This window comes from Microchirus variegatus (assembly GCF_963457635.1).
Source record: "Microchirus variegatus genome assembly, chromosome: 22".
NCBI lineage: Eukaryota > Metazoa > Chordata > Actinopteri > Pleuronectiformes > Soleidae > Microchirus > Microchirus variegatus.
Window position 1 is genome coordinate 14,822,332 of NC_139823.1, and position 25,352 is coordinate 14,847,683.

Here is a 25,352-nt window from a genome sequence, read left to right on the forward strand (position 1 = left end):
TTCTCTCTTAACTCCTCAGAGGGTTGTTAATAATTAAGCAGTATTCAAAATCTATGCAGGATAGTCAGCAACAACCAGGAAGAAGCACATAAATGCTGTTAAGTTAAATTGCTATTTTAAGAGTTTTCGCTAACCCGATTAAAAATATCCTTGACGTACATAAATGAAGACTCCTAAAAACCTGTTGATGCATTTATTATTGCACCCATTTCAGCGCATCACAGCGTTTATAGCGACTGGTGCTAATTAAATAAGATAAAAATCACATACGTTAAACTACATCTCACCCAGAAAGACTGTTTGATTAGAGATGGAGTCCATAGTTTGTTTTTGAAACACATTTAATCTTATTTTATTTAAATGATCTTCCCGTCTCGAGAGTCATCAATAAGTAAAGTTGAAAGAAATTGGTGTCGGTTGCTCTCGTAATACTGTAATAAACATGACCATTCACTAATTCATTCTTATTTGATGGTGGCTCAGGATAATATTTAATGTTTTCTTTACTGTTGAATCAGATATATAAGATAATAAGTTCAAATAAAGTTAGTTTCCCACTCTCAGTACAGTTTATGTATACAACAGCTAGCAACAAAACATGCTAGCATATTTAACATTTTAACACACGACCTAAATACATTCCATGTGTTCCGCTAACAGACAGTAGGGGGAGCCCCTAATTTCCCCGTAACAAGACGTATAACCATCAGAATGACTTTGAAGCTGTTAAGTTAGGGTAAAAATCCTGCTTAGTTCCAAAATGACCGACCCTTCCCTTGGGTTACCAGAGTAAAATGGTACTGTGCAACCCATGACCGTCAGCTGATTGGGTGACAGAAAAACGTCACTCCTCTTGCGACCGGTCTTTCTTCAACGCCCCTTCTCATGCAAAGCTTGAAGTCTTGTTGAGACAAAAGGCCACAAACCAAGCAGACCAAAAAGAGATGCTGGATATCCTCCGTTGTTGTCTGTTGTGTTGCTGACTGCTGTGTTTGTTGTTGTCGTCGTTCGTTGCCGTTGCACTGGTACGATGTCATGCTACGTGTGGCCATCCCACCTGCCAATTAAAGACCCAGGGCTTTACCGTTCCAAACCAAGCCGTACCATGAAGGAAATGCATGCTTGTAAAAGGAAAGCTTGTGTTTTTGCAGTAGTGTAAAAAAAAAAAAAACTGCCTCCCCAACAACTGATGGCCCCTGAGACTTCACTGGGAAAAACTCTGTTTTCAGCAAGTCACAGCATCATGTTTTCTGACAGAAAGGCCGACTACAAAGCGCCCGCTCCTCTGCTCTGTTCTTGATGTAACGCTATAAAGCCGTGTTTCCTTCTCTTCCCTGTGCAGCATGACGAGAGTAACCATGACGCGCTCTTCATTCCTCAACCTGACAGTTCCCCATTGATCATGTGTTAAGCTGCACGCCTGCCAGAGACATCGATCGTGTTTCTGTGGATGCCTCGGACTTCCTGAAGTGAAGCGTACGCTCCGCGCTGAAGGTGCATGCAACAACACATGGTGAAATTTCACACTCCTATTATTATGCTTTTCAGAGTTGTTGATGAAGGCTGTAGCAGACCAAGATTGTAAATGTGTCCCTCAGACTTAGGATTGCATGTCTTCCTTAGGACATATTGATTCCTGTACGATGCCTTTTCTCATGACCAATTTTGAGAAATCTGGTTACGGTAAATTCCGTATCGCCTTCTTTTAGTTGGACACAGAACAACTTTCTGCTCTCGTATTCACTTTGTTGATTAAGTGTATAATTAAACACACGCACTCACATGTTAAGCCCTGACTTCCTCTTTTCCTTTGAGGAATGAGCTCACGTCGTGACTTCCTGCATGCTTTGAGTCGGCCAATCACGAGCTGAGTTAGATCTTGGTCAAACAGCATTCATGCTGCGTGCTTATTGGCTCACTGATGCTCTTAAGATTAATTCCTTATGTATTGAAATTTGATATTGAATAACAACATTTTTTTTGCCAATATTTGACACCACCTAAGTATTGAAGTTACCCAGTCAGCCTTACTGGTCTGTGTTTGTAGCATGCATGAGAGTGATGCTCCTGTGCAGTTGCAGAGCTTTTGCCAGGTCTGTGGAAAAGCATGCTGGGATGTTGTGCTGGCTTAAGTGGTCCAGAATCTAATCACTCTAATGTCTGTGGTGGCTTTAAATCATGCTCACTGGCGAGAGTGCAACGCTCACGCTGTCCTTCAAAAAAAAAAAAAAAAGGGAAGCTTTTCCTTTCATATACGGTAATTATTCCAACTGGATATGAGCTATTGCACTTATTGGCTGGGGCAAGGCACTGGCTGCCTGGGCTCTCATTGGCTAGTCGACGCGTCTCTGCAGCCTCCCATTGGCTGCCTGAAAGGAGAGTGGGAGGAGAGCTCGCCCCATCCTCTCCCTGTGGTGGAGTGTGTAAATGTGTAAAGACTCTTTCTCTGCCTATTATCTGAGTGACTCTGGTTTTTAGGGTCTGCCTCCGAGCGCGTGTGTCAGAGAGGGAGTGTGTGTGTGTGTGTGGAGGGAGAGAAAAGATAAAGGGAAGGAGGAGGCAAGCAGCGTTTGTTCTCCCCCCCTTCAGCTTCCCCCGTCTCCCTGCTCCCTGTCACTCCATCCTTCCTCCCCTCTCCTGGACCCTCCAGCCCTGCTCCGAGCCTGGACGGAGAATCCCACCTCACCCCCTCCTGCCTCCCAGACCACCCCGGGACCCTTTGACTCTCCTGACTTCTCCATCCCACCATCCTCAGCCTCTGAGCAGGTAAGACTCTGCTTATATCAGCGCATGCTGACAGCTTTAAAAGTAGTTCCTGCTTCCTCACTCTGAAACTGCTGTTGTTGTTTTGTCGTCTCTCAGCTTGTCCTGTTTGCATATGTTTATTTACCCACCCTGTAGCATTTCTTGGAAAAAAAATAGTTGCGAGGAGATGTTATCAGTGAGGTCACTTGCACTTCTCCTTCTTCCTTTGATGTTCCACCCTGATATCAACTTCCTCCCTACAATCTCTTCATCTTCTTCCCTCGTGTCCTTTGCAATCTCATCCCCTCCGGTGCAAATTTAACCCGGAAAGGGAACCCGCTCTTTTTTTATTTCCAAGTGTGCCAACGGCACGAGTCAACAAGGACAACATGCCGTATCTGTATCTGTATCTTGGAAAATGTGTCGCTAATCGATTTCTGCGAAGTGTTTACGTTAGTTAGGTGTTGACTATTTATAGGCGCTGACGTGTCACATGCACACGTGCTTCCGCTAGGCTGCTTCTCTGATGCCCGGGTCAGAGCGCAGGACTGTCCACTGGCTGCAGAACGCATGACATTGCACAAAGTGTAATGACTTTACAAGGCAGCGACTTGCTTGATTGAATTGAGCCGTCTTTTCCGGCAGTAGAACTCCAGTATTATTATGGCCCATAAAGCATTCCTGGCAACCCGGGTGCAGGAGGGGGGAAAAAGTGCTTAGTTCTCCATCCCCACATCCTGTACTTTCCCAGGAAGGGGAAGTGGATTGTGTGTGTGTGTGTGTGTGTGTGTTTGTGTATGTGTGTATTTGTGAGTCAGATAGAGGTTCCTCTTAAGTGCTTCAGACATCAATAATGCCAGCCTGGAGTTTTTTTAAACAGCTTTATCATATCTGAAAATTGGATCACAGAACAATTATGTCAACAAGTTCTTCTCCTGATGTTTTGATTCTTTCGTTTTTCGGTGGAGGTGAGCGTGTAAATATAAGTGAAATCTCAGCATCTTTCATTCACAGCGATATTTTGTTGTTCGGCTATGGAGTGATATTTTGTAAAGACTTCGAAGTATTAGTGTGAATTTTGAGCAGAGTGACGTCACACTCGCCTGTCATATTCACAGTGTGTTTCACAGAGAGCTCAGGATGTCCTGCACATGATTTCCCTTGTTATGAGTACACATCTGCGGGTTCAGCATGAACACAGCAGTAGTTATGGTGGCAAAAAAAAAAAAATTGTATTACTTCCAAAGAAAGCCCTCCTAGGCTGTGGCCTCAAAATGCCAAAAAATAAAATAAGAAAAATAAATTGTGTGTGTGCACAATCACCTTAATTTAGTCCAACATGCTGGTGCTTAGTTTTGTAGTTTGCACCTTTTTTAAATCTGTGACTTTTTTTCTCTGTGAAATAGTCTTTCCAGCAGATATTTTGACCTTTCTGTCGGTGATAATCGCTTCTTAATTTAGACACTGAGTGAGGGGGGTGGGGGGGAGCTCTGGGGAATCGTGGGGGGTTTTCCCAACAGGGATGCGCTTGGAAGGACCGGTTTTCGCCGAAAGGCTTTTATTTTGATGGGTTGTGCTGAAGAACTGGGTGAAGAAAAGTGAAATCCCTCTGACTAAAATATGCTGCTTGGCTATTTATGATGTTTTTAAGCGTAAATATGTCAACAAAGAGCATATTTATGATGTTGTCGACTGGCTTCACACTATCACTTAGCTGGTGGCCCGTTGATTTATTAGGAAGTGTAAATTGGGCGAGTATGTGTGTGTTTTTTTTTTACTTCTTTAATAAACATGCAGATGTTTGTCTCAGATTCCCATCTGACTTCGGACTAAATGCTAAAGCAAATCTACAGCATCTACAGTTATTCCTTTGTGTGTCACTAAAACCTTGTCGATACACAGGGCTTTTGGACTGAAATTAAATGACTTATTACGAAAATAACATTCAAAATCAAATGTTCTGAAATCTTCTCCATCTCTTATGGATGAATGGACGATTCCTCTCTTTTTGAGTTTACTTTTACACTGACATTTCAAAAATCGATTCACTGAATCTCCACTTCTCCATGTAACAAACATCTGAAGCTCACATGAAAACGGAGTGGTTGTGTTCAGCGATGATTTAATACATAAAAAGTAACGATGAAGCTATGAAAGGGAAAAATAGAATGGCATGTGCTTTCTTCCACATGACTCTTTTTTTCCCTCTCCACTTTAGCCCCGGCAGCTCTCATGCAGCTATATTTAATGCACTTACCACACATCAACTTTTTCGGCGTAAGCCCTCATAAGAATGCACACGTAAAATCCCTTGTAGAATGAGATATTTATGAGCCTCTGTGATGTGTTTGTGCCCTCGCACGCCTTCAAATAAAGCAACCGCTTCGAGCTTACATTGAGCTGTGTGCACTTAATGCAGACAAAGAGCGCGGCTCGCACTGTCAGTAGTAGTTTTACATCATGACATCACATATATATCGCACATTTTTCTGATGGGCTGAAGCTGAAGATGGGGATATAACCTGTAATAACATATATATATATATAAACAAATATGGAATCGCATGTATCCAGTATATTCAGTGTGGCCCAACTTCCTTCTTTGTAAAAGCCACTGCTCTGCAAGCAGCTGGCCCTTTGTATCTTGGCTCATTTTCGAGCCGTTCTCCGGATCTCCTGCTGGCCTGGCTCAGTCTGGGGTGGGGACTGGCACAGTGTGAAAAAGGCCACTGACATTGACAGGCTGCTGTCTTGTTAGTGGACCACAGAGACTGAGGGCAAACGGTCACAGACAAAAGGGCTGTGGGGGAATTTGTGTGTTTGGTGAGATGATGCTGACCTCAGACTTGTAACTTCACTCTGGAATCTTAATAGGAATAACCAAAATCTAGACGAGTTATATCTAAATGTAAAATTCAAATATAAGTATGTCGTATTTGTCTTAATATAGAACAATAATACCCCTTAAAATGTATGCAGTATATATTGTTATCCTCTATGTCTATTTATTTGAAGGTGCTTTATTTATTTTCTGTCTTTTCAGTTGTCTCCAGGGCTGCAGCTAACGATTATTACTGTTGTTTTCTTGGTTAATTGAGTACTTGTTTGGTCTGAAAATGTAGAGAAATGATGCCCAGCGTTTCCCAAACCTGGATGATGTTCTTGAATGTTTTGTTTTCTCCACAAACCTTAATGATTCAGTTTTAATATTTGTTTTTGTTATATGGAGCAGAGAAACCAGAAAATATTCTCATTTAAGAAGCTGAAAAATCAGAAAGCTTGTTTTTAATTATGGAAGAAACACTCCAAACGAGTTGATCGATTAAAGGTTCCAGCCCCATTTGTTTGTAAGCTGACCAGCTTTTTACTAGACATTGAGGGATATGGGTTTCTCTATGGCTGATGCCAATAATCATCTTTAAAAATCTATAAAGTCCATGGCTGATATATGTTGCTGATTTCTTTTGCAGATATGCTTTGCTTATTACAACAAGTGACACACAAAATTGGCTAACTATGTAAACGTTGATTGAACAATCTGCAGTGCACTTGTATATCAAACATAATTAAACCATTTATTGCAACAAATGGAAATGCAGTTGCAGACTTGGCACTGCATATGCCTGCTTTTTAGCACAAACCCTGGATGGGCCAAGCTGCTTACTAAGCCAAAACAGGAAGCACAATGCAGGAAAACCCTGTGAGCCCCCCGAAAAGACATTATATATAACATTTTGAACTTTTGAGTCTGTTAGACTCTGATCTCTTAAAGGTGGAGGCTAGGAAGAGGGAGGAGTGTTACTTAAATGGACTGCCTTGGTGTGAGAGTGGCGGTGATTGGGGCATGAAAGACCTAAACAGTATGTAACATGAAACTCCAAAAAACTTTCAACACTGACATAAAATCAATATATTTTATTGCATACACCATACAGTTATACTACATTTCGTAGGCCACAGCACGGCTGAGTCACAGTGCAAGACAAAGCTCATGCATCACTCCGTCTTCTTCATCAACAACTTTCACATAAAAGCAGACCAAAACCAACAAATTCATCCTGCAACTTTTGTCTTTGCTGCATCGTTTTATGCCCATGGCAGAGAAATGTATCACTGTCCTAAATTAATTAAAATCACTGCTTCCTTTGCCTTCAACTTTTGTTGAAAAGAACAAAGCCTGTATAAATTATTCTCAAGCACCAGTATCCTCTTCACTGTTGCTTTGACCTTGTGCCAAGTTGCAAAGTCTCTTGTCTGATTCCTTCCAGTTGATTATAGATGGTCTATCATTGTTGATGGTCTGGACTCCCCCCGAAGTCCTTCAGTGTTTTCTACAGTTTTATTTCAGAGCACTCCTATATTTAATTAGGTTGGGCTCAACAACATTTTTTTTGTGTCAAGGCTGACGTCTAAAGAAGTTATTTCTGTCACAGGAGGTAATGATTATTTTCCAGATTTGTGATTTGCATCTCAAAGACGGTCATGACGATATCCTGCCCGAGCTACTACATTTGTTCTTTGTTTTTTTTTAAGGGTTTGCGTCGTGTCACATATGCTCATGCTTTTGTTTAGGGTTGCAGCTAACAATTTATCGATTGGTCTATAAAATGTCATAAAATGTTGATCGGTGTTTCTCAAAACCGGAAAGGATGATGTTCTCGAATATCTCGTCTTGTTGTCTTGTCCAAAAACCAGCAATTATTCAGTTTGAATGATTCCCTTGTTATATGAAGCAAAGAAACCAGAGAATAGTCACATTCAAGAAGCTGAAAAATCGGAAAACTTGCTTTAAATTCCTTAAAAACACTCCAATTAACGACGATTCATTTATTCATTGTTTCAGCCCTACTTTTGTTGGACTAAGAAAGGGAGTGTACAGTGGGATAATCCACGTCCAATACATAGACTTTATGTACTTTGTTCTATGTCAATAGAGTAATCCTGCACTTTTAACTTCTTCACAGGCCTTTTGTTTTCTTCAGTTAGACAGATATTGTGATGTGTCGCCATATGATTGTCTTGCCATATATTTATTATCACAAAGTTGCTGTATTGTGACATTTTTCACATTGGTATTGGTGATTCCCACCCCTATCGTCGGCCGTTTGGATCCAGCGAAGGCCACTTGCAAGGTTTCATACCACGATAGCGACTGCACAAGAGGGACCTGTACACACTGAGTGACTATGGCAAAAGTAGCAGCAACAACACCACCTCGGGGGAATGCAAGCTCACATGAGGGAGACCCGTCTCTCTGCAGATAGCAAGCCGCTGCTTCGGTGGAGAGGACATGGGGTGCAACAAGTAACCCGCAACTCTCCGTAAGCTTGCTCATAAATATCTGTGTGAGATCCGAGCGCGAGTTCTCATCCGTGGCTAATATTGTAAATAAAAAAAAAAGAGAGCTGCACTCAATCGATGCTGTTGATCAGGCACTGACAGAAAACTGTGCAAGTGATCCACAGGGCATTCCTGCAGCCACTGCCATCCCCCCCCCTTGTTACTCCCTCCTTCACCCTTGTTTGATTGGTAGGCAGCATTCTGTCACGGAGCTAGGCTGTAAACTTAAAAAACAATCAATCCTACATCATAATTCATATCAGAACGCGAGGGGCTGGGGGGGGGGGGGGTGTGAGGCATTGCCACAGGCTGAAATTGGACATGGCACCTTTTAGAAGTTGAAGCTATTGGGGAGAATTATGATCTGTGAAGGCCGAGGGCCTTTTTGTCTTGGTTCAAAGCCACTGGCTTATGTAATTCAAGCTAGTGAAGGGTTACGAGATCAATCAGAGAAGATGCAGTCTTCGGAGTGGGGGTGGGAGGGCGGGTTGGGGGTATAGAAGAGGATGAGCATTAAGAATGGAAAGGTGGGGCAGGAACAGCACTCTGGTCTACCCTGCTGCTTTCCTAGCATCACACTGGGTAGTCAAGGATGGTCATAAATAGGCAGCCTCTCTGCCCCCTGTGCAAGTTCTATTTTTATACTCCCTCTTGTAGGGGGGGGGGGGGATTGGTGAACCAGCTCAAGAGCTGAAGTGACAAGACAATGTTATTGTTGCCTTTGAATTAATAGAGCTGTTGTGATGAATAGACTATTTGCATTTACCCGTAGAGGAAAATTAGCCTTGTGTCACGTTATTTTATTAAACTCAGAGCTTGAATGTTATGACTCTGGCTGTGCTCCCGACTGACGTGTTGAAGAGTTTAAGTATTGGCTCACCATCACACTATTTTCAGAGTGTGATAGTGTTTTTGGTTTGAGATGCACCAGGGCTGAGGTCATTTATTGGTTTTTATATCATTTGCTTTTAGGTTTAAAAGACATTTACTTGAATGTATTAATATGGGAACAGATTGAGTGCACTGGGTGAGGTTACTCAAGTTGATGGAGAAAATCTACCCCCAACCACTGACAAATAGCTTCAGTTTTTCATAAATTACAGACTTGTTGTTTTTTTAATTGAATGCTCAAGACCTCTTAACCTGAATCATTTTCTCTTTATGAAGCCGTCTTTTTTCGACTGGTGTTTTTTTCTTGTAATTGAAATGGGTACAATCAGCATTCACTCTCCGGTCAAATGACTCTGCAGTAGACTTGAGGTTTTTATTGGCAAAGGTTGTGATCAGCAGTGGCGGAGATGGGAACATGGCACCTGGGTGAACGTGCCAATGTCCTCTTCTTTTACTTTATTGTAGAAGTTCAAATGCTGAGTCAATCTAAATCTCTCCGTATGCCAGTTTTGTTGTAAAAGATGTACCTGTAAAGTTAAGTTTAAATAATTCCACTTTATAAGTTCAAACCATGTGATGCAGCCATGAACTCTTAGAAGAGAGTCATTGTGTGCTCTTTGTTTGTCTCAAACATGTGATTTATTAATGAATCACCAGTCTGCAAGGGACTGGGTGTTTTTTTTTCATACCCTGCGTCTCACACTGAGTCAGAATTTCCAACCACATATGCTCATCCCTCCACAGATTTAATCCTGTCTGAGAGAACTTTTGGCCTGCACCATGCTGCAGGCAAAAAATCAAACGTGTTTCTTATGATGATGGGTTTTTGTTGCTTTGACCTCAAAGTCCAACCTTTATTGTGCTCATGTAGAGTTCCATTGACGGCCATTGTTCTTCTGAGATGGTATTTATAGTCTGAAGTAAATGATGAATAGAAGCATTTGGACCCTATGTAAACAAAGGTGTTTGCTTATTGTTCATTGAATGTCCTTGTAAACCCGAGGAGAGTTGTGTCGGTGTATGTGAGTCTACAGGTTGACCAACACATGGTCAAGATGGATGATAGCTGTTGTGTAAGGGACCCAAATCCAGTGCTTATTTACTTTAATGTCTTGTTTATTTTAAATGCTTTAGGATGTTGTCAGAATACTACGGGTCTGGGTTAGGGTTAGAGTCTGATACTGATCACAATCACTACATCGGATATCGGACAGATACAAATGTAAAATCCTGTGTGTTTCAAGAACTTTAACAGCGAAATATGTTAAAAATTGATTGCCCCAGATCATTAATCAAGCAAACAATTCGAGTTATACAAAACTTGTTGTACCTTTGGCACTAATTAGAGAGTAGGGTAAAGGTAGGACTTGTTATGGGGACTCATAAACTCTATGCTATATTTAAAACCATATGCAATACATGCGCTATTTTAGTTTGAGTCATAGTGGCGACATACTAGCATGGCTGTCTCCAGAGTGTTGCTGGTGTGACTAAAAATAATAGAGATTGTCGATTGTCATGACGCATACAAAATACATCAGACACATTTAACAGCAGTGAGTTAATAGCAGAGATTTTAAGATGACATTTTATTTAATTTTGTTGTTCTGTGAGGTACTTGATGATTCATTTGAAACAGAAATGTGCAGAAAAAGTATTGTGTTGTCATTGTATAGAGAAAAAAAATCTAATGTGTGTACAGCTTACAGTGAAAATGTATGTCTGGTGAAATCAGTAAAAAATGTAAAGGATATTTTAAAGCTCCTCTCTTAGCCTGGCCTCCTTGCACTCGCTACTGCCTCTCAACGGTGTCTCTCGATTAAAAAGCACCCAGGAGTTTGTAAGCTCGTGGTAGGTGCGAGTGCACACCAAGGCAGCTTAACATACTGATTATTCAAGCCTCTTAGGCTAAGCCATGGCACTCGAATGATGAACGTCAACTCCCCTCTCTCCCTCACACAGTCTCAATTTCTCCCAACTCCTTATTCCTCATTTGAAAGAAGTGGAAAGCCAGTGACAGCTTGTGGAAGGCAAACCTGTTGTCTGAGAAGCAGAAGGGATCAGTGACACAGTGATTCATACATCGCCGGTGCTTTATTTAGACATAATCCACCCAGCACAGGGTCCTCGCTTGCATTGTTCAGTGTGGCACAGGCTAGCAGTCGTAAGGGTTTTGTCCTTCATTGTGGTCCATGTGGAAAGTCCCTCCAATGAGGTTAAATGCATTCGTGTTAAACACACAAACACAACACTATCATTTTACCAAAATGGCTTGATCAGTGGCTACTAGGATACCTTTAAAGTCCCGGGAGGAATTCTGAGTAATTACCAAAACAATGCTGGCATCTCTATATGATGTTTACCATCCCTACCTCTCTACTACTGAGTTGCAGTTGGCATTTAGCCCTTCAAAATGCTTTGGATCCAGTTTTTTTAGCAGTAGAATTCACTTCTGAAACTATTTCTTGGCACTTAGGGTCACTATTCTCCAACCTATTGCAGCCATCTCCCTTTACCAGCACTATCGGCTTCTACCTTGTCTCCGGCAGTCATGACCTTAAACTGTTTAATTCCTGTGCACAGGAAGGAACACCAATACACTGAGAGACACAACATTTGGTTTATTCTTGGTGCCCATGGAGATGCATGTGGACAGTCAGGGTAAACAATGGGAAAACATTGATTTAATCTGACTTTGAGTTCTTGATTTTGAGATTTGGGCTTATAAAGCCCACTTCCTGCTTGATCTTTATTGGCTGCCTTGGTGAAATTGGGATAAAAAGTTGAACATTTTGTATTTTAACACCTCAGTTTATTTAGATGTTTTCCTTCAAAATGTTAGGGTGCCCATTGAAAAGTCATCCCAGATACATGGAAGATGAGTATCTGTTGTTTACTGTAGGTTGTACCGCCATGTTTGTTGTCCTCCTTTGTGTCAGGGCTGGGCTTGGATGTCCTCTCGGCTCGCTGGCGAGGCCGTGGCTGCCACCGCCGAGCCACACCTGACCAACAGATTGGCCCCAGCTGGAGGCTGAGGCAGGAACACGGGCATAGCGGACACTCACACCTATTGATTCAGCTGACACTGTGGACATGTATGGTGACACGAGTGCAACTCGTACTGAAGATTTTCCAAAAACAAATAGGCTGTTAAAACACTGTGTTTACATGTGACTATATTCAGATTGCACAGATTTGGTTGCATCCAGAATAAATTACAAGGTGAAATTGTGTGTTTTTATCGTGTTTTGGCAACAGTCGTTCTTTGTGATGCAACAATAATGTTTTTAGGAAAGTCTTGTTACTATGCAGCTCTGGCCCTATCGACCTATCTAAAAGAATGGGAAGAAAACTTCAGGACATAAAAACTACATTATGCAATTGGTATTCAAAAGTATGTAAGAGGCTCTGGCTCTTCTCTACAGTATCTCTGAATAATATTCAGAGCCTCATAAAGCATTGGTTACTCAGGCAATTAATGTGTTTTCTCTTTGGCATTTTGTTGCAGAATTTTTTTAAATTTTGTTCAAACCAAAGATATTCAGGAGCAAAGAAGCCAGTTCCTTGCAGCCCTATGTAAAATGTGATCATTTTTAACCTAAATGCAAATCACAATAAGCTAAACCTGGCTGCAAATGCATTAAGGCAACTGTTGGATTTATTCCTTTTGTTATCATATTATGACTTCACTGGCCATGTCTATTTCTGTAACCATGTGGTTTCATATTTCTCCGTGTTCAGTCCTTCTCCTCTGTTGCACCCATCTGTTCAGAAGGGGGGAAAAAATATGCCATTGCAGTGCTTTGTGTCCCTGACACAGTTTTTTCCTCAGTTCTCTCTTTATTTTTATTCACACACACACACATTCACATACTGTATATACTGTATTTCTGCGCAGCTCCTGTAGCATCTGCAGATGAGGGCTGCAAAGTCAGCGAGAAACGCAGCAGAGTGAGTTTAAGCAGATGTAGAAAACGAGGCGGGCGCTTCAGGAGCTTGACAAAATACTTCCTGAGGTCGCCGGTGCTGCTGCTGGCGTTTACTCAATGTCTTGGCTCGTGGATCTGATGGGCGGTGGGAGGGAGCAGCCTGTGCGATGAAATGGGGGCAGGTCTGCAAAACCCACATTGTGATTTTTTTTTTTCCTCCACCTCCCCATATGGACATACTAATTTATTAATCACTGAAAAACGCAATACACACCACCCAGGGGACGTGTTGATGAAATCCATTATGTGCTATCAAACCTACCTTTGTTGCTCACTCCTTTTCCCTTTTTAGAAGGAAAAAGAAGAAGCAAAATCTCTTAAACCATCTGTTCTTCCTCTATTAGTGTGACTCGTCATACTGCCACAGGCCTGGTGTGCAACAATGGTGTTCCCTCTCATTTGCCCTATAATCGCGTGTTGTCACCCGGTGACGTTTTGCAGCTTTATTTGAGACCAACATCCACTTTACAAACAACACTTCTGCAACATGCGACCTCTGTCTGTTGACATTTGAACACCAAGTGGAGCACAAAATGTGTAAAGAAGATTTTATTTTTGTTGCACTGCTCCTTGAGAGCTGAGCCACAATCTGTTTCCCTGCAGGCGAATCAAAAGTGGAAACAGATTATTGAACCAGCATGGTGTGATCTTCTCCACACACCCAGATTTTGATGGAACTTGATCTATCGGCTAATTCGCCATTGTTGTTCTGCAAGCTGCATGACATCATGCAGTATGTAGCACACACTCGCATGAACACAAACATATTGCTCTTGTCACTTCGCAACTCTTGTAACACGTCTCGTCTGGGGATATTTAGTGTGGTTATTTTTAGGGGTTCTGAGAAGCCCCTTAAATATATACATACGCATGGATATTAAGCCAGGAAAGCTCTAAATGTATGTCTCTATACATGTGTCGAGAATGTAGTATGGAGTATTCATCTATGTAGTGTGTGTGTGTGTGCGTTAAGAACTATCAACTGCAGGTGGTTCTTAATATTTTCCTCCCTCTTGAGGATTAAGTGGTTGAAGACTGGCACATCAGAGAGTTTTTGAGAGGAAAGGCTCTTTTGCTGAAGGTGTGAAGTATGGATTAATATTTTTGCACAAAATGAAACACTTTCTCTCACTCTCTCTCCCAGAAACCTCGGGGATATTGACTAAAATAATGAATGTACCCCGTGATATTGGCGGTATTAATAATTATTAAGGTATTTACTGTACGCTAATGGACATCGAGATGAGCATACAGCTTTGTTTTGTCACAGCGGGATAAGCAGATAATGACAGTCTTTTGTCAGCCGTTGAATTATAAATGTCTCTCTCTCTCTACTTTTTCGAGTTTAGTGTTTTGGATGAGGTGTTTGTTCAGGATTTGCACAGTTTTACCTTTGATGTGTAGCTCCATTCATCTTAATATAAATCGACCACTACAGTAGCTTGTCTCCTATGCATGCTAGCAGTTGTAGTATTGCAAAATGCAGAAATAGACTTAGCAGCAGCTGTCTGAAAAGCTTTGTTATTGGTTATTCATGCTGCATTCGATTAATCTGTCATTTATTTTCTGTATGTCTCCAAAAACATTGAAATATATATCAATTTGAGTGTTTTTTTTTATTGTTTCAGCTTTATAAATACCAATCTTTCTGCTCTCTTTGCTCCATATAACAACTAAATCATTAAAACTGAATAAATTTGGCTTGTGGACAGATCAACATTCTCTGACATTTTATGGACCGTACAACTTATCGATTAATTAGCAGATTATCCGTTGATAAACATAAAAGCCGTTGTCGCCCTTAATTTTCCACTCAATTCGATTGGTTACGGTTCTTTTACTGAAATAATCAAATTTTTTCAAACGATTGAAATATCTTTTGTGATCCTGAATAGTCCTCCATAGTAACGAATAGGTTTATAATAAAAAGACATTTGTGTGTAACACCGTCTCCAACATGAGATCATTCACTCGAGTGAGAAGCTGAATTAAACATCATGAAGTCTGTAGCTCACCACCTCGGGGAGCAATCAAGCTCCATTTTGCAATACATCTTCATGGAAAGGAGAAAATCAGGTAATGCAACCTGTCAGGAAAAAATTGACTGGTCAACAGTTTGCATCTGGTAATTTATCAGATTTATTAAAGCTGACACTTTTCATCTGCAGAAAAAATGTACCAGTAAGGGGGAAAAACAGCTGTGCTATTTCCATGCTCATAAGGGGCCTCATGTCTCATGATGCATGGAAATTATTTTTTGGCTGACTGTGTGTTCATATGGAATAGGGACACACTGGACACATTATAGAAATCTATGTTTATCAAATCAGAAATATACAAATACTAGCAGAGAAACAGGATTGTTTTCTTTGTTCCGTCTACAAATGTATAAAATAACAAGCTAAACTATCCTAACAGGGATTATTTTATCTTAATTGCTATAAACTCTGTGACTGCATCATTAATGTGTTTCACGTTAGTCTTCACAAAAGAAAAGCTCTCCTTTTAACCTAACATAAAATAAGAAAACGAGATAGCAACTTCATTGCTGCATTCAAAAGGAAAACAAAGAATAAAGCTTTTTCATTCAAACAGATCTGGGGAAATGTTTGCAGTAAGAGACCGGCAACTGTCTAGACTAAAAGAGAAGGCGGGTCACAATAATTTTAATCAAATAATTTATTAACCTTCCTGTAAAAAATATAATCAAATACTAGTGCCGTGCCCGTAAGAAGTATGTATTCCTATTGTGGGAGCGGAAGAATATTTTTCAGTTATGGTAATGCATGATAAGGAATGTGCATCAGGGCAAATGGATAAGTTCCTGAATTTCAAAAATTTATTAAAATTATTCCTTATAAGGTTTGCAAATATTTTCAACGGATCCTTGTTCAGTGCGATGCCGACTATTATGAAGGTAAATTTCAAGTCATTCCGAGATACTTTTTGTGTTTTTGAAGAAAGCCAGCTCACTGTAAAAGTACATCAGGGGAAATGGATCATTTCCTGAATTTCAAAAATTCATTAAAATTAATTCTTAAAAGAAACACCTATGACTCTTCAAAACTCTCAAATGGTTTGATGTAAAAACAAACACGCTTCTCCCCGCAGTAGACGATGTTGCGACTTTGTGACAAATCTCCACTGCAGAAAGATGCAGGTTTGTCTTTGACCTGACTGATAAAAGTGATCAGGGAAGTGAGCAGGTTATATAAACTAAATCATGTTTGTGTCATTTGAGAAATGATCAGCATTCCAACCTGTGTGCATGTATCTGTGCTCATTTACGCAGATGTCACCAAAGATGACCTTATTTGAATCAGCAGCTGGGGGAAGAAGTCATTTATCAGACAACACAACAGCCCATAAAACTATCATGACAGGCTTCAGGTCGCTCAGACTTTATTTAATCTCTCTGTTTTTGTCTTTGTTTTCCATTTTCCCTTTGGGTTCAGCATTCATAGCATAGATATTCACTGTCATGCCTTGGCTTGTGAGTATAATCAAAAACGGAGATTTTGAAGGAGTCAAAATCCACATGGGTCGTCTGTAAGGCCGTTAATTTAAGAAATCGTTTTCCTAATTTGCTGCTCTGATGGTGAGAGTCAGCGGCCCAAGGCGGTTTTCTGCTTGTCTGTCATTATACCATTCATTATATTTCACATGTGGTATGTTTTGTTTAAAAGTGTGGCAGTTAATGAGGTTAAATCTAAATTAATAACAAAAAATCTTGAAGATATGTGGTAGAAATGTTCAGTTCAGTGTTAGGAACCTATATATATGTGAGTCACAAAGTCTATAGCTGTATCTTTACTTGACTTTAAACTGTTAGTTTACATTCAGTTCTGATGGATTATATCCAGTGACTAATGCTCGCTTTGGTGCTGCTGATGCAGATAACTCTTCCCACACCAAAGTCCATATAGAAACTGTGCTCAAATGTTAATTTTTTTGTGACTTCTTGTTTTGAAATCGTTAAAACCCCAGCGACACAAACTAGAACTTAAGACTGGTTTATAAACTTCAGTTTTCCAGCCAGAAAAGACTGTTTAATGATAAGAAAACACGGCTGAACATATTTTTTAAGATGTATATGTAATTAGGTGAGCCTTTTGGTAAACAGCTAAAATCAGTTTTTCCTTCTGTCAGTGCTGGCAGCCACGTTATCAGTGAAAATGTCTCCCAGTCTGCTTCAAGGAGTGTTGATAATGTGTCAAAAACCTTATAGAAACGCTTCAAAAAACAAGCACTATGCCTTAAATACATGTTAGGCTGCATGCTAGTGTCTTAATGTCAAAACTATTTATCCCACATGCTGTATATTCTGCATTTATATACCTCGATTGTAACATTTAATATGCTTGAGCTATTATTATACTTAGGATTGTGATGAATTATGATTCATTTTCATTGTGCTTCAGCACCGTGACTTCTCTCAGACTGCGTGTTGCGTGCGCAGAGCGTTTCGTATTACGCGAGAGGTCGTTTCCATTTTATTTTAATATATACATATCCTTTCTTTGACCCCCCTTCAGTGAGTGTGCATCATGTGCGAGGCCCACGCTGTTGTCTGTGTGCACCGCACACCTGCGCGCAGGGGCAAAAAGGCAATCGTCGAGGCTTCAGCTAGATGGAATTGCTGGTCGTATATCTTGACACTGGACATATTTATGCCCCGAGAGGCTCGCCTTTCTGCCTGTTCATCACAGCTGCTGTCAGGTGGTGAAGTGTGTACGTCGGATCTGCTGGTGCTGTGTGACCCAGCATGTGTGTCCTCTTTATGCTATATGTAATTACTATGCTTTAGTAATATAATCACAATCAGACATTGATGATTTGCACTCGCTGAAGTCTATTGTGTCTCTTACGGCGTCAGCCCCAGGGAAAAAAAGAAAAAATCCCTAAAACTCAGCAAAGACTGGTGCACACTGGTGCAATAAACATAGCATGACTAATCCCTCCTCACAAATGACAAGGCCTTGTCGTCGCCGCGCACAAAAACTTCAAAGCAAACCGTTTGCCACGAGTCGGACTTGAGTGATGGAGCTGCATTGCTCTCAGTGGCGTGCAGGGTTAACAAGGCGAGCGATTTCAGCAGAGCAGCATTTGCTAAAAAGCTTGATGGGGCCAGCTAAGCTCTCGTGATTGGCCTTTGTGTGTGAAAGTGACTACTTAAGTGCTGTGCAGCCCCTCCTGAGTGTGTTTAGAAGCATAAGCATTTCCTCTGAAGTTTTTTTTTTCTTTTTTTTTGCTTCGGTGTGTGTGTGTCCATCTGTCCTTGAGAATGTATTGGCGTGTGTGTATATGCTCACAGATGCATTTGTGGTTGTTTTGCTGTGTGTGCACTGCAGGTGTGTGAGAGAACTTTTCTGTTTTCATACCAGTCCTATTCCATGGTGATTGTGTGTGTGTGTGTGTGTGTGTGTGTGTGTGTGTGTGTGTGTGTGTGTGTGTGTGTGTGTGTGTGTGTGTGTGTGTGTGTGTGTGTGTGTGTGTGTGTGTGTGTGTGTGTGTGTGTGTGTGTGTGTGTGTGTGTGTGTGTGTGTGTGTGTGTGTGTGTGTGTGTGTGTGTGTGTGTGTGTGTGTGTGTTGCTTCATTTTTAAACAAGGTTTCAATGTCTAAATGACTGAATTAGTGCAATGGGAGAGTAGCAGGGCTGCAACTAATGATTATTGTCATTATTCGATTACTCTGGCGATTATTTTCTCGAATATAGAGTAATCGTTTGGTCCTATAATGTCAGAAAATGTTGATTTGGGTGTTTCCCAAACCTGGAAATTACGATATTCTGAAATGTCCTTTCTTATTTATATGAACTAAATAAACCAGAAAATATTCAAACTAATTATTGATTGCAGCCCTATGAGAATAGTAATACATTCACATCTATCTCATAGACTTAAGCTTAGTCATCTCAATTACTCTGATCTCTTAGTATGACATTACTAGTTTTTCTTTTAAAGTACTAAAGTAAAGCCATAAAAAATGACGTTACTACCATGATGCAGTCCAAAAAAATAAAAGCTGCCATCAATCTGCTTTCCATTGTTTTGGCTTCACTCCAGTACAGTACATATATATATATATATATATATATATATATATATATATATATATATTATGATATATGAGGCATTTGTTACGAGCTTCAGTCGTACAGTAAATGTCGTCCATGATGGCTTTAAGCCTGAAACATTTAAACACTGTACTCACAAAAATGAAACTGCGTCTGTAACCACAAGCCCAACAAACCTTTTTTTTTCCCAGGCTTGATTTTGTTGTGCAGTCATGCATATTTTGCACACGTTCAACCACTTTTAAGACTCAAGACATCAGAACCACTCGCTGAGAGTACCAGGGCTGCAACGCACAACGACTTTTGTAATCTATTAATCCGTCAATTATTTTCACGATTAACTGAGTACTTGTTTGAGCCTTGAAATGTCATGTTGATCAGCTTTTACCAAATCTGGAAAATGTCCACGAAACAAAATGATTCAGTTTTAATGATTCCTTTGGAGCAAATAAACCAGAAAATATTCACGTTTAATAAGCTGAAAAATCAGAAAACACTCAAACCAATTATTCGATGATCAACATATGTGTCAATCAAATTAGTAGTTTATTAATAAGCGATTAAGTGAGGAATCGGTGCAGCCCGAGAGAGATCTGTATAACACAAGTGTGAAGTCTTCCTCCTGTTGTTGTAATTAATGTCCTCCAGGTTTGCACAGCCTCACTTGACCTATGTGGTGACTGAACTGTGCTCTTTGAGAAGCAAGGTGCAAAATCATTTCCTCCTCGTTCGTATATTTGAGTGCTGTCATTGGGGCCAGAGAGCAGACTTCCATGGGTGGCCCATTATCATTTCAAAGCCAGCTTCCTTTGGTGGAAAATCAGAAATACTGTTCTATTATTATATACCAGGGTATGTGATCTGAGTGGAGATGAGGAATTTTTGACCAGAGTGCATAGGAAACTAAACAAATAACAATAATAAATTAAATAATAATAGAGCCACCCTTATCTCTCACTCCATCTTAATCTTATTCCACTGTACTCATGTGTGAGATTATGTCATATTTCTTATATCTCTCATATTCCAGGATATACACATCTATTCAGCCAATCACAGGGCAGCTAATTGGTGCATTTGGGTGTGTAGACATTGTCAATATGACCTGCTGAAGTTCACACCCATTATCAGAATTGGAAAGCAATGTGATTTAAGCTTTAAGTTTGGAATGTGGCATGGTTGTTGGTGCCAGATGGGCTGGGCTGAGTATTTCAGAAACTGCTGATCGCTAGGATTTTCATACACAACCATATAAGATCTCTAGGGTTTACAGAGAATGGTCCAAAAAAAGGAAAAAATATCCTTCCATGAACACACACAAAAGCAAAGCTTTTGAAGCAGATTCATAGCTATAGCTGCAGACGACCACACTCAGTGCTGCTCCTGACACTAATATGTGTCTTGTGTACCTAATAAAGTGGCCAGTGAGTGTATAATAGCGCTCTGCTGCCTCCCCTCTCACTGGCTTAATTACTGCCTTTTATATCTTGTGATGGTGCAGCAGAAGACGATCACAATCCCCCCCCCCCCCACTCCCCCGTTGCTGTTTCTTCTTTCTGTGAAAAGGCTTTTATTTAAAATGTTTATATGGAGCTGTGTTGTTTATTCCTGCTCCTATCATGGAGGACACACTCTGTCTGCCCTCTGTCCTTCACACTTCCCATCTTCAGTGACCCTTTCAGGAGACCGAGATCCCACTTTACACGTCACCGGATGCCCCTGCCACCACCCACCTCATCACCTCAGACCCTCTTTTGTTAACATACTTTAAATGCGGTGCTTCCTCTCTGTGTGTGTGTATGAGACGCTTTTACCATCAGTGAAGGGCGAGTCCTTCAGCAGATGGGGGGGGGGGGGGTGGTCAGCGCTATAATCTGATGGGGTGATGATATTGTGAGGATATTAATTTAGAGTATAAAAACAAATGGGGATGGATTTCTGCATGTGTGTGTGTTGGGTTGATGGTTAAGGTTAGGCGTTAACTGGTTATGGTTCAGGTTCGGGACAAGGCTTTTTTTTAAGGCTGTCCAAATAATGGAAGTCTGTGTGAGTCCTTTAAAGGATGGCTGTGGAAACCTGTGTGTGTATTAGCCTTTTTAGATATCATTAAACATTAATACTGTCAGGGGACTGGAACACATTGGGGACCTTTTGCATTGACTTTCATGCAGCTTGCTAATCGAGTTTCAAACCCGCTGCGGCGCTAAAGCTAAGGAAAGATCAGATTGCCAGCCACCTCGCTTCTGAGGATGAGATTAGTGTGTGTGTGTGTGTTAATTTTAGATTATGTGAGGTCATGCTCTCTCTGCATTTGCTCATTGTATGTGATATATGCAAAGTATAACTGCTATAAAACTATTATGTGGTCCCATGTGGGAGCTTGCATATATTAACCCACATATGTGTGACTTTTCCATTGTCATTCCTTTAAATACAGAGCATACTTTTGCAGATATTTCAAATTTGATTCTAAAAGTGGCGTTCACTTCAGTTCATGTAAGAGACATTTTCATGCTTGTTTTGCTATTATTTTTTAATTTGCAATAAACATATAAAACTTCAAACAAAATATATAACTATACGTAAACCTTCATGTTCTTCAGAAAGACTGAAAAGAAGAATACTATGAATGCTTGATTTGTTATCTAAATCGTCTAAATCTACTTTCCTGTACTACTTTCCCAGCGTTTATTCCTTTACAATAATGTACATGACTAATTCTGAATGGTATCATTTTACACAAGTCGTGTGTAATGTGTGAATGGTGTTTGTCACATAAAGCACCACCAGAGGGCAGTCACTTCCTTCTAAAGAGAAGAAGCTTGGCTGCACGCACAATAACTCAAATGTATGTGGCTGAGTGTGTTTATACTTAATAAACACTGACCTCATCAGGATAAGACCAAAACCTGGTCCTAATGAGGCAGAATCTCATTCCTGTGGAACTGGTTAATTAAGTTTCGGGTTATAATTTGAATTGTCGGTAGGTTTAAGTTAGGGTTGGGTAATTAGCTGCTTTTGGTTAAGTTTGACCTGTCCAAATTAGTAGAAGTCAATGCTCTGTCCTAAGAAGAATAGCTGTATACACGTGTGTTCTATTTTGTGTTTTGTACACTTGCTGGAAATTAATGAGCCATTGAGCAAAAATGTGAAAGCAAAATTAATACTTTCTTCTCTTTCACAGGGTTTCCCCTCCCCCTGGTGTGCTGACTGTGAAATCATCTGCACTAAGTAAGAAACAGTGAGACATTTAGTGATTTTTTTTTTTTTTAAACTGAAGGATTAATTGTGACAGCAGAGGTTTTGCATGGTGTACTTCTTAAGAAGTGCAGTATTGTCTTTTAAAGCAGCATTTCCTTTTCTCTGTCAGATCCACTGAACAGCAGCTCTGCAATCGATTTGATCTAAACGCTTCTGCTGGGGCGGCGCAGCAAAGTAAGTCGTCATATTGAATTTAATTCAACTAAACACATTCACTAGGGTATTCCGAGTCCTGCTCCCACGACAGTTTCTGACCATCAACACCTGCTCCGGCTGTGCGAGTTTGACAGAGCCCACACTTGTCCTGGCCGCTTCTGCCCATGTCCAACGTTGCTTCTGGCAATGACGATAAATATTAATGTGTTCATGGAGGACACAAACCATGACAAATCACTTGTGCGTTACCGTCAGCCACAGAGAAGTCTTTCCAAATGTCAGATTTGCCTTTTGATGACTCACTTTTATACAGCTCTGTGTTTTCTGCACTGCACACAGGAAGTGATCCGTTTCATGTCAGTAAAGATGGAGGCATGATTGGATTATGATTGAAAATGCACAAAAAAAACTTTCAGTATGAATGAATCTTGGCCCCACCGGCCCCTGCACTGCTGTTTGTATACACAAACACTCCCTCAGTCAGGTCTTATGGTACGTATGGTTTGTTAGACTCGGCATCAAACTAATAATAATACATCACTTCTGTTCACAAAAATCTAACAGAGGCAGAATAACAACAACAACAAAAAAGCATCTCAAGTCTCAAACTAAAGTCTGTTTGGATTCCTATTGAAGAAAATAATTTGCAGGCATCATTTTTGGTATTTATTGTGAGTAACAACTATTTTTTGCAGTTCAGTTAAAACAACAGATCACCAAAAGTTATACACTGCTCATAATGTTTTTACAATGACGTCATTCCTCCTCAACAGGATGAATAGAGTCTGCCCACTCGCCCTCAGTAATCCCAATACAAGCCTGCTCTGTGACTCATAATCTGTTGTAAATTTCAGTTTTCATGAGTTACTTTTATGGTCTTCTTAGATGCGGGGGGGGGGGGGGGGCTCTGAATTATATCAAGCATATTAACTATCTCTGATATTGAAGTCAAGTATGTTTGGCTGATTATAATTAACGTGCTGGTGGTGGTGACTAAATTGTTGTGAATTATGTGGGACGTGGGACATGCAGCATAATTGCGTCAAGTCCTGAACATCTGTTTTTAATGTTATTTATTTTTCAACGAGAAACCTGTGTAGCTGTAACCAACGCTGACAGCAACTACAAGCAATTAATGATTATATTATTTTATTATTTTGCAGCTAAGTGCTTGTGCATTCACTTATTTATAATTCGTTCATATTTATCTCTGCTTTAGTTCACTACGTTGTCATCCATTACATCGAGTCTAATGAAGGTCATTCATTCATTTTGCTCAAGTTTTGACACGTTGGAGCCGACCCCTTTCAAACTCTCTGTAGTCAAGCACCAAATAGCTGTCAAACGAAATTAGTAAGCAATAAATAAACCAAAAAGTGATCCTTTTCAAAATGTAACGCCCATGGCATTTTGACAGATGAGTTTGATGTCCACAAGTACAAATCTTGATGATTACTCTTCTAGCACTTTGTCTTATGTGTCTGGGAGGTGCTCATTTTGAGATAAGTGGTTGTTGTCAGTCATTGAGTGAGTAGACAACAACAATACTTATTATACTGCACCAAATTTAATGTGAAATTACCTGCTCGTTGTAACGCTGTGTGTCACTACAACTGACATATTTTCATGTTTTGACCCGGTTTAGGTGCATCGGCCAAAACAACCCGCGACCCACATTCTGCTGGAAGGCTGCCAGCCACGGGTCACATGACCTGGAAGAAAAAAGTTAGGATACTTTTGGGATCCCTCTTTGGTCAGTCGCACTTCCTCATTGTTATTACCTACTGTGACATGATTCATTTAGTTCCTGAGAATGAGAATGATCTTATCGTGTTCATATTCAAAATGGATGGATCCTGTACAGAAACTACAGAAAAAGAAAAAATTTCATTTTCTTTTTGCTCATACCGATTATATGGTAAAATATAAATGCTAAGAGCAAAAAAAAAAAATACAGGAAAGATTTATGCAGTAGTAAGATAACACATTTTTCCTTCTATAGTTAGTTAAATATTTAGTGTGACCTACCCGTACACTTGAACAAATGCATGACCCTGGCTCTTTTAAAACTTTAGTTGAATCCTCATTAATGTCACTCGTAAAAACCCACAGTATTTTTGTCCTCCTATTTCATTTTGAGAAATATATGTGATTTCTATTACACCAGTTTTATTCAAGACATCCTTGAGCATTACATACAGCGCTGCCCCGCAACTAACAATTATTTTGATCTGTCGCTAATTTTCTTAAGAACTGTTTCGTCCACAAACCAAAAGGGTTCAGTTTTAATGAAGAAACCAGAAAATAGATTCACATTTAAGAAGCTAAGAATCAGAGCGCTCTGACACGGTTTATTGTTTAAAAATAGTCGCCGATTCATTTCCCCATCAATTTTATAATTGATAAATCTATTGAATTGTTTCATGCAAATATATTAGAGCAGCCTTCAATCACATTATCAAATCCAAAGATAATTTTGGTGGGGCTCCCTCTAGTGGGGGTTTGTGTTGGGTAGAGATGAAGAATTTCTTCTTCTGTTTAGGAACCTCTCTTGTAATATGTGCTCTGTTTTCTCTGGACTTTAGCATGGGCTGGCAGTCCTGAAGTACCTGAAGGAAATTCCAAAGGCTGATGAACTGACCTGCACACCTGCGTGCATGCGTGTGTGAGACCTGCGTCTGTGTGGTGTCCTATGCCCTGGACGCACAACCTCCAGCACAAACGTGGTGAGTAACAACACACATATAACAGGATTCTGTGTGTCCATCCTTAGATGTTTTCATAATGTTTAATAGAGGCTGTGACACTGGTGCTCTGGGCAGGCCTTACAGAGCCCCAGGTCACCCCATCAGGTGGTTTACTGTATATGAGACAGTTACTTTAATCTTAATAC

At 40.4% G+C, this 25,352-nt stretch overlaps 1 protein-coding gene across 1 annotated transcript; it reads left to right on the forward strand.

Moving 5' to 3' along the window:
- Positions 1-1,643: 1,643 nt before the first annotated feature.
- LOC310943174 (uncharacterized protein) lies at positions 1,644-25,128 on the forward strand (the record flags this gene model as incomplete). Its single annotated transcript, XM_083908700.1, has 6 exons — positions 1,644-1,683; positions 2,651-2,766; positions 22,227-22,273; positions 22,413-22,477; positions 24,105-24,184; positions 25,045-25,128. The coding sequence occupies 6 exons, from the start codon at positions 1,644-1,646 to the stop codon at positions 25,126-25,128; spliced, it is 432 nt and encodes a 143-aa protein (XP_083764826.1).
- Positions 25,129-25,352: the final 224 nt, after the last annotated feature.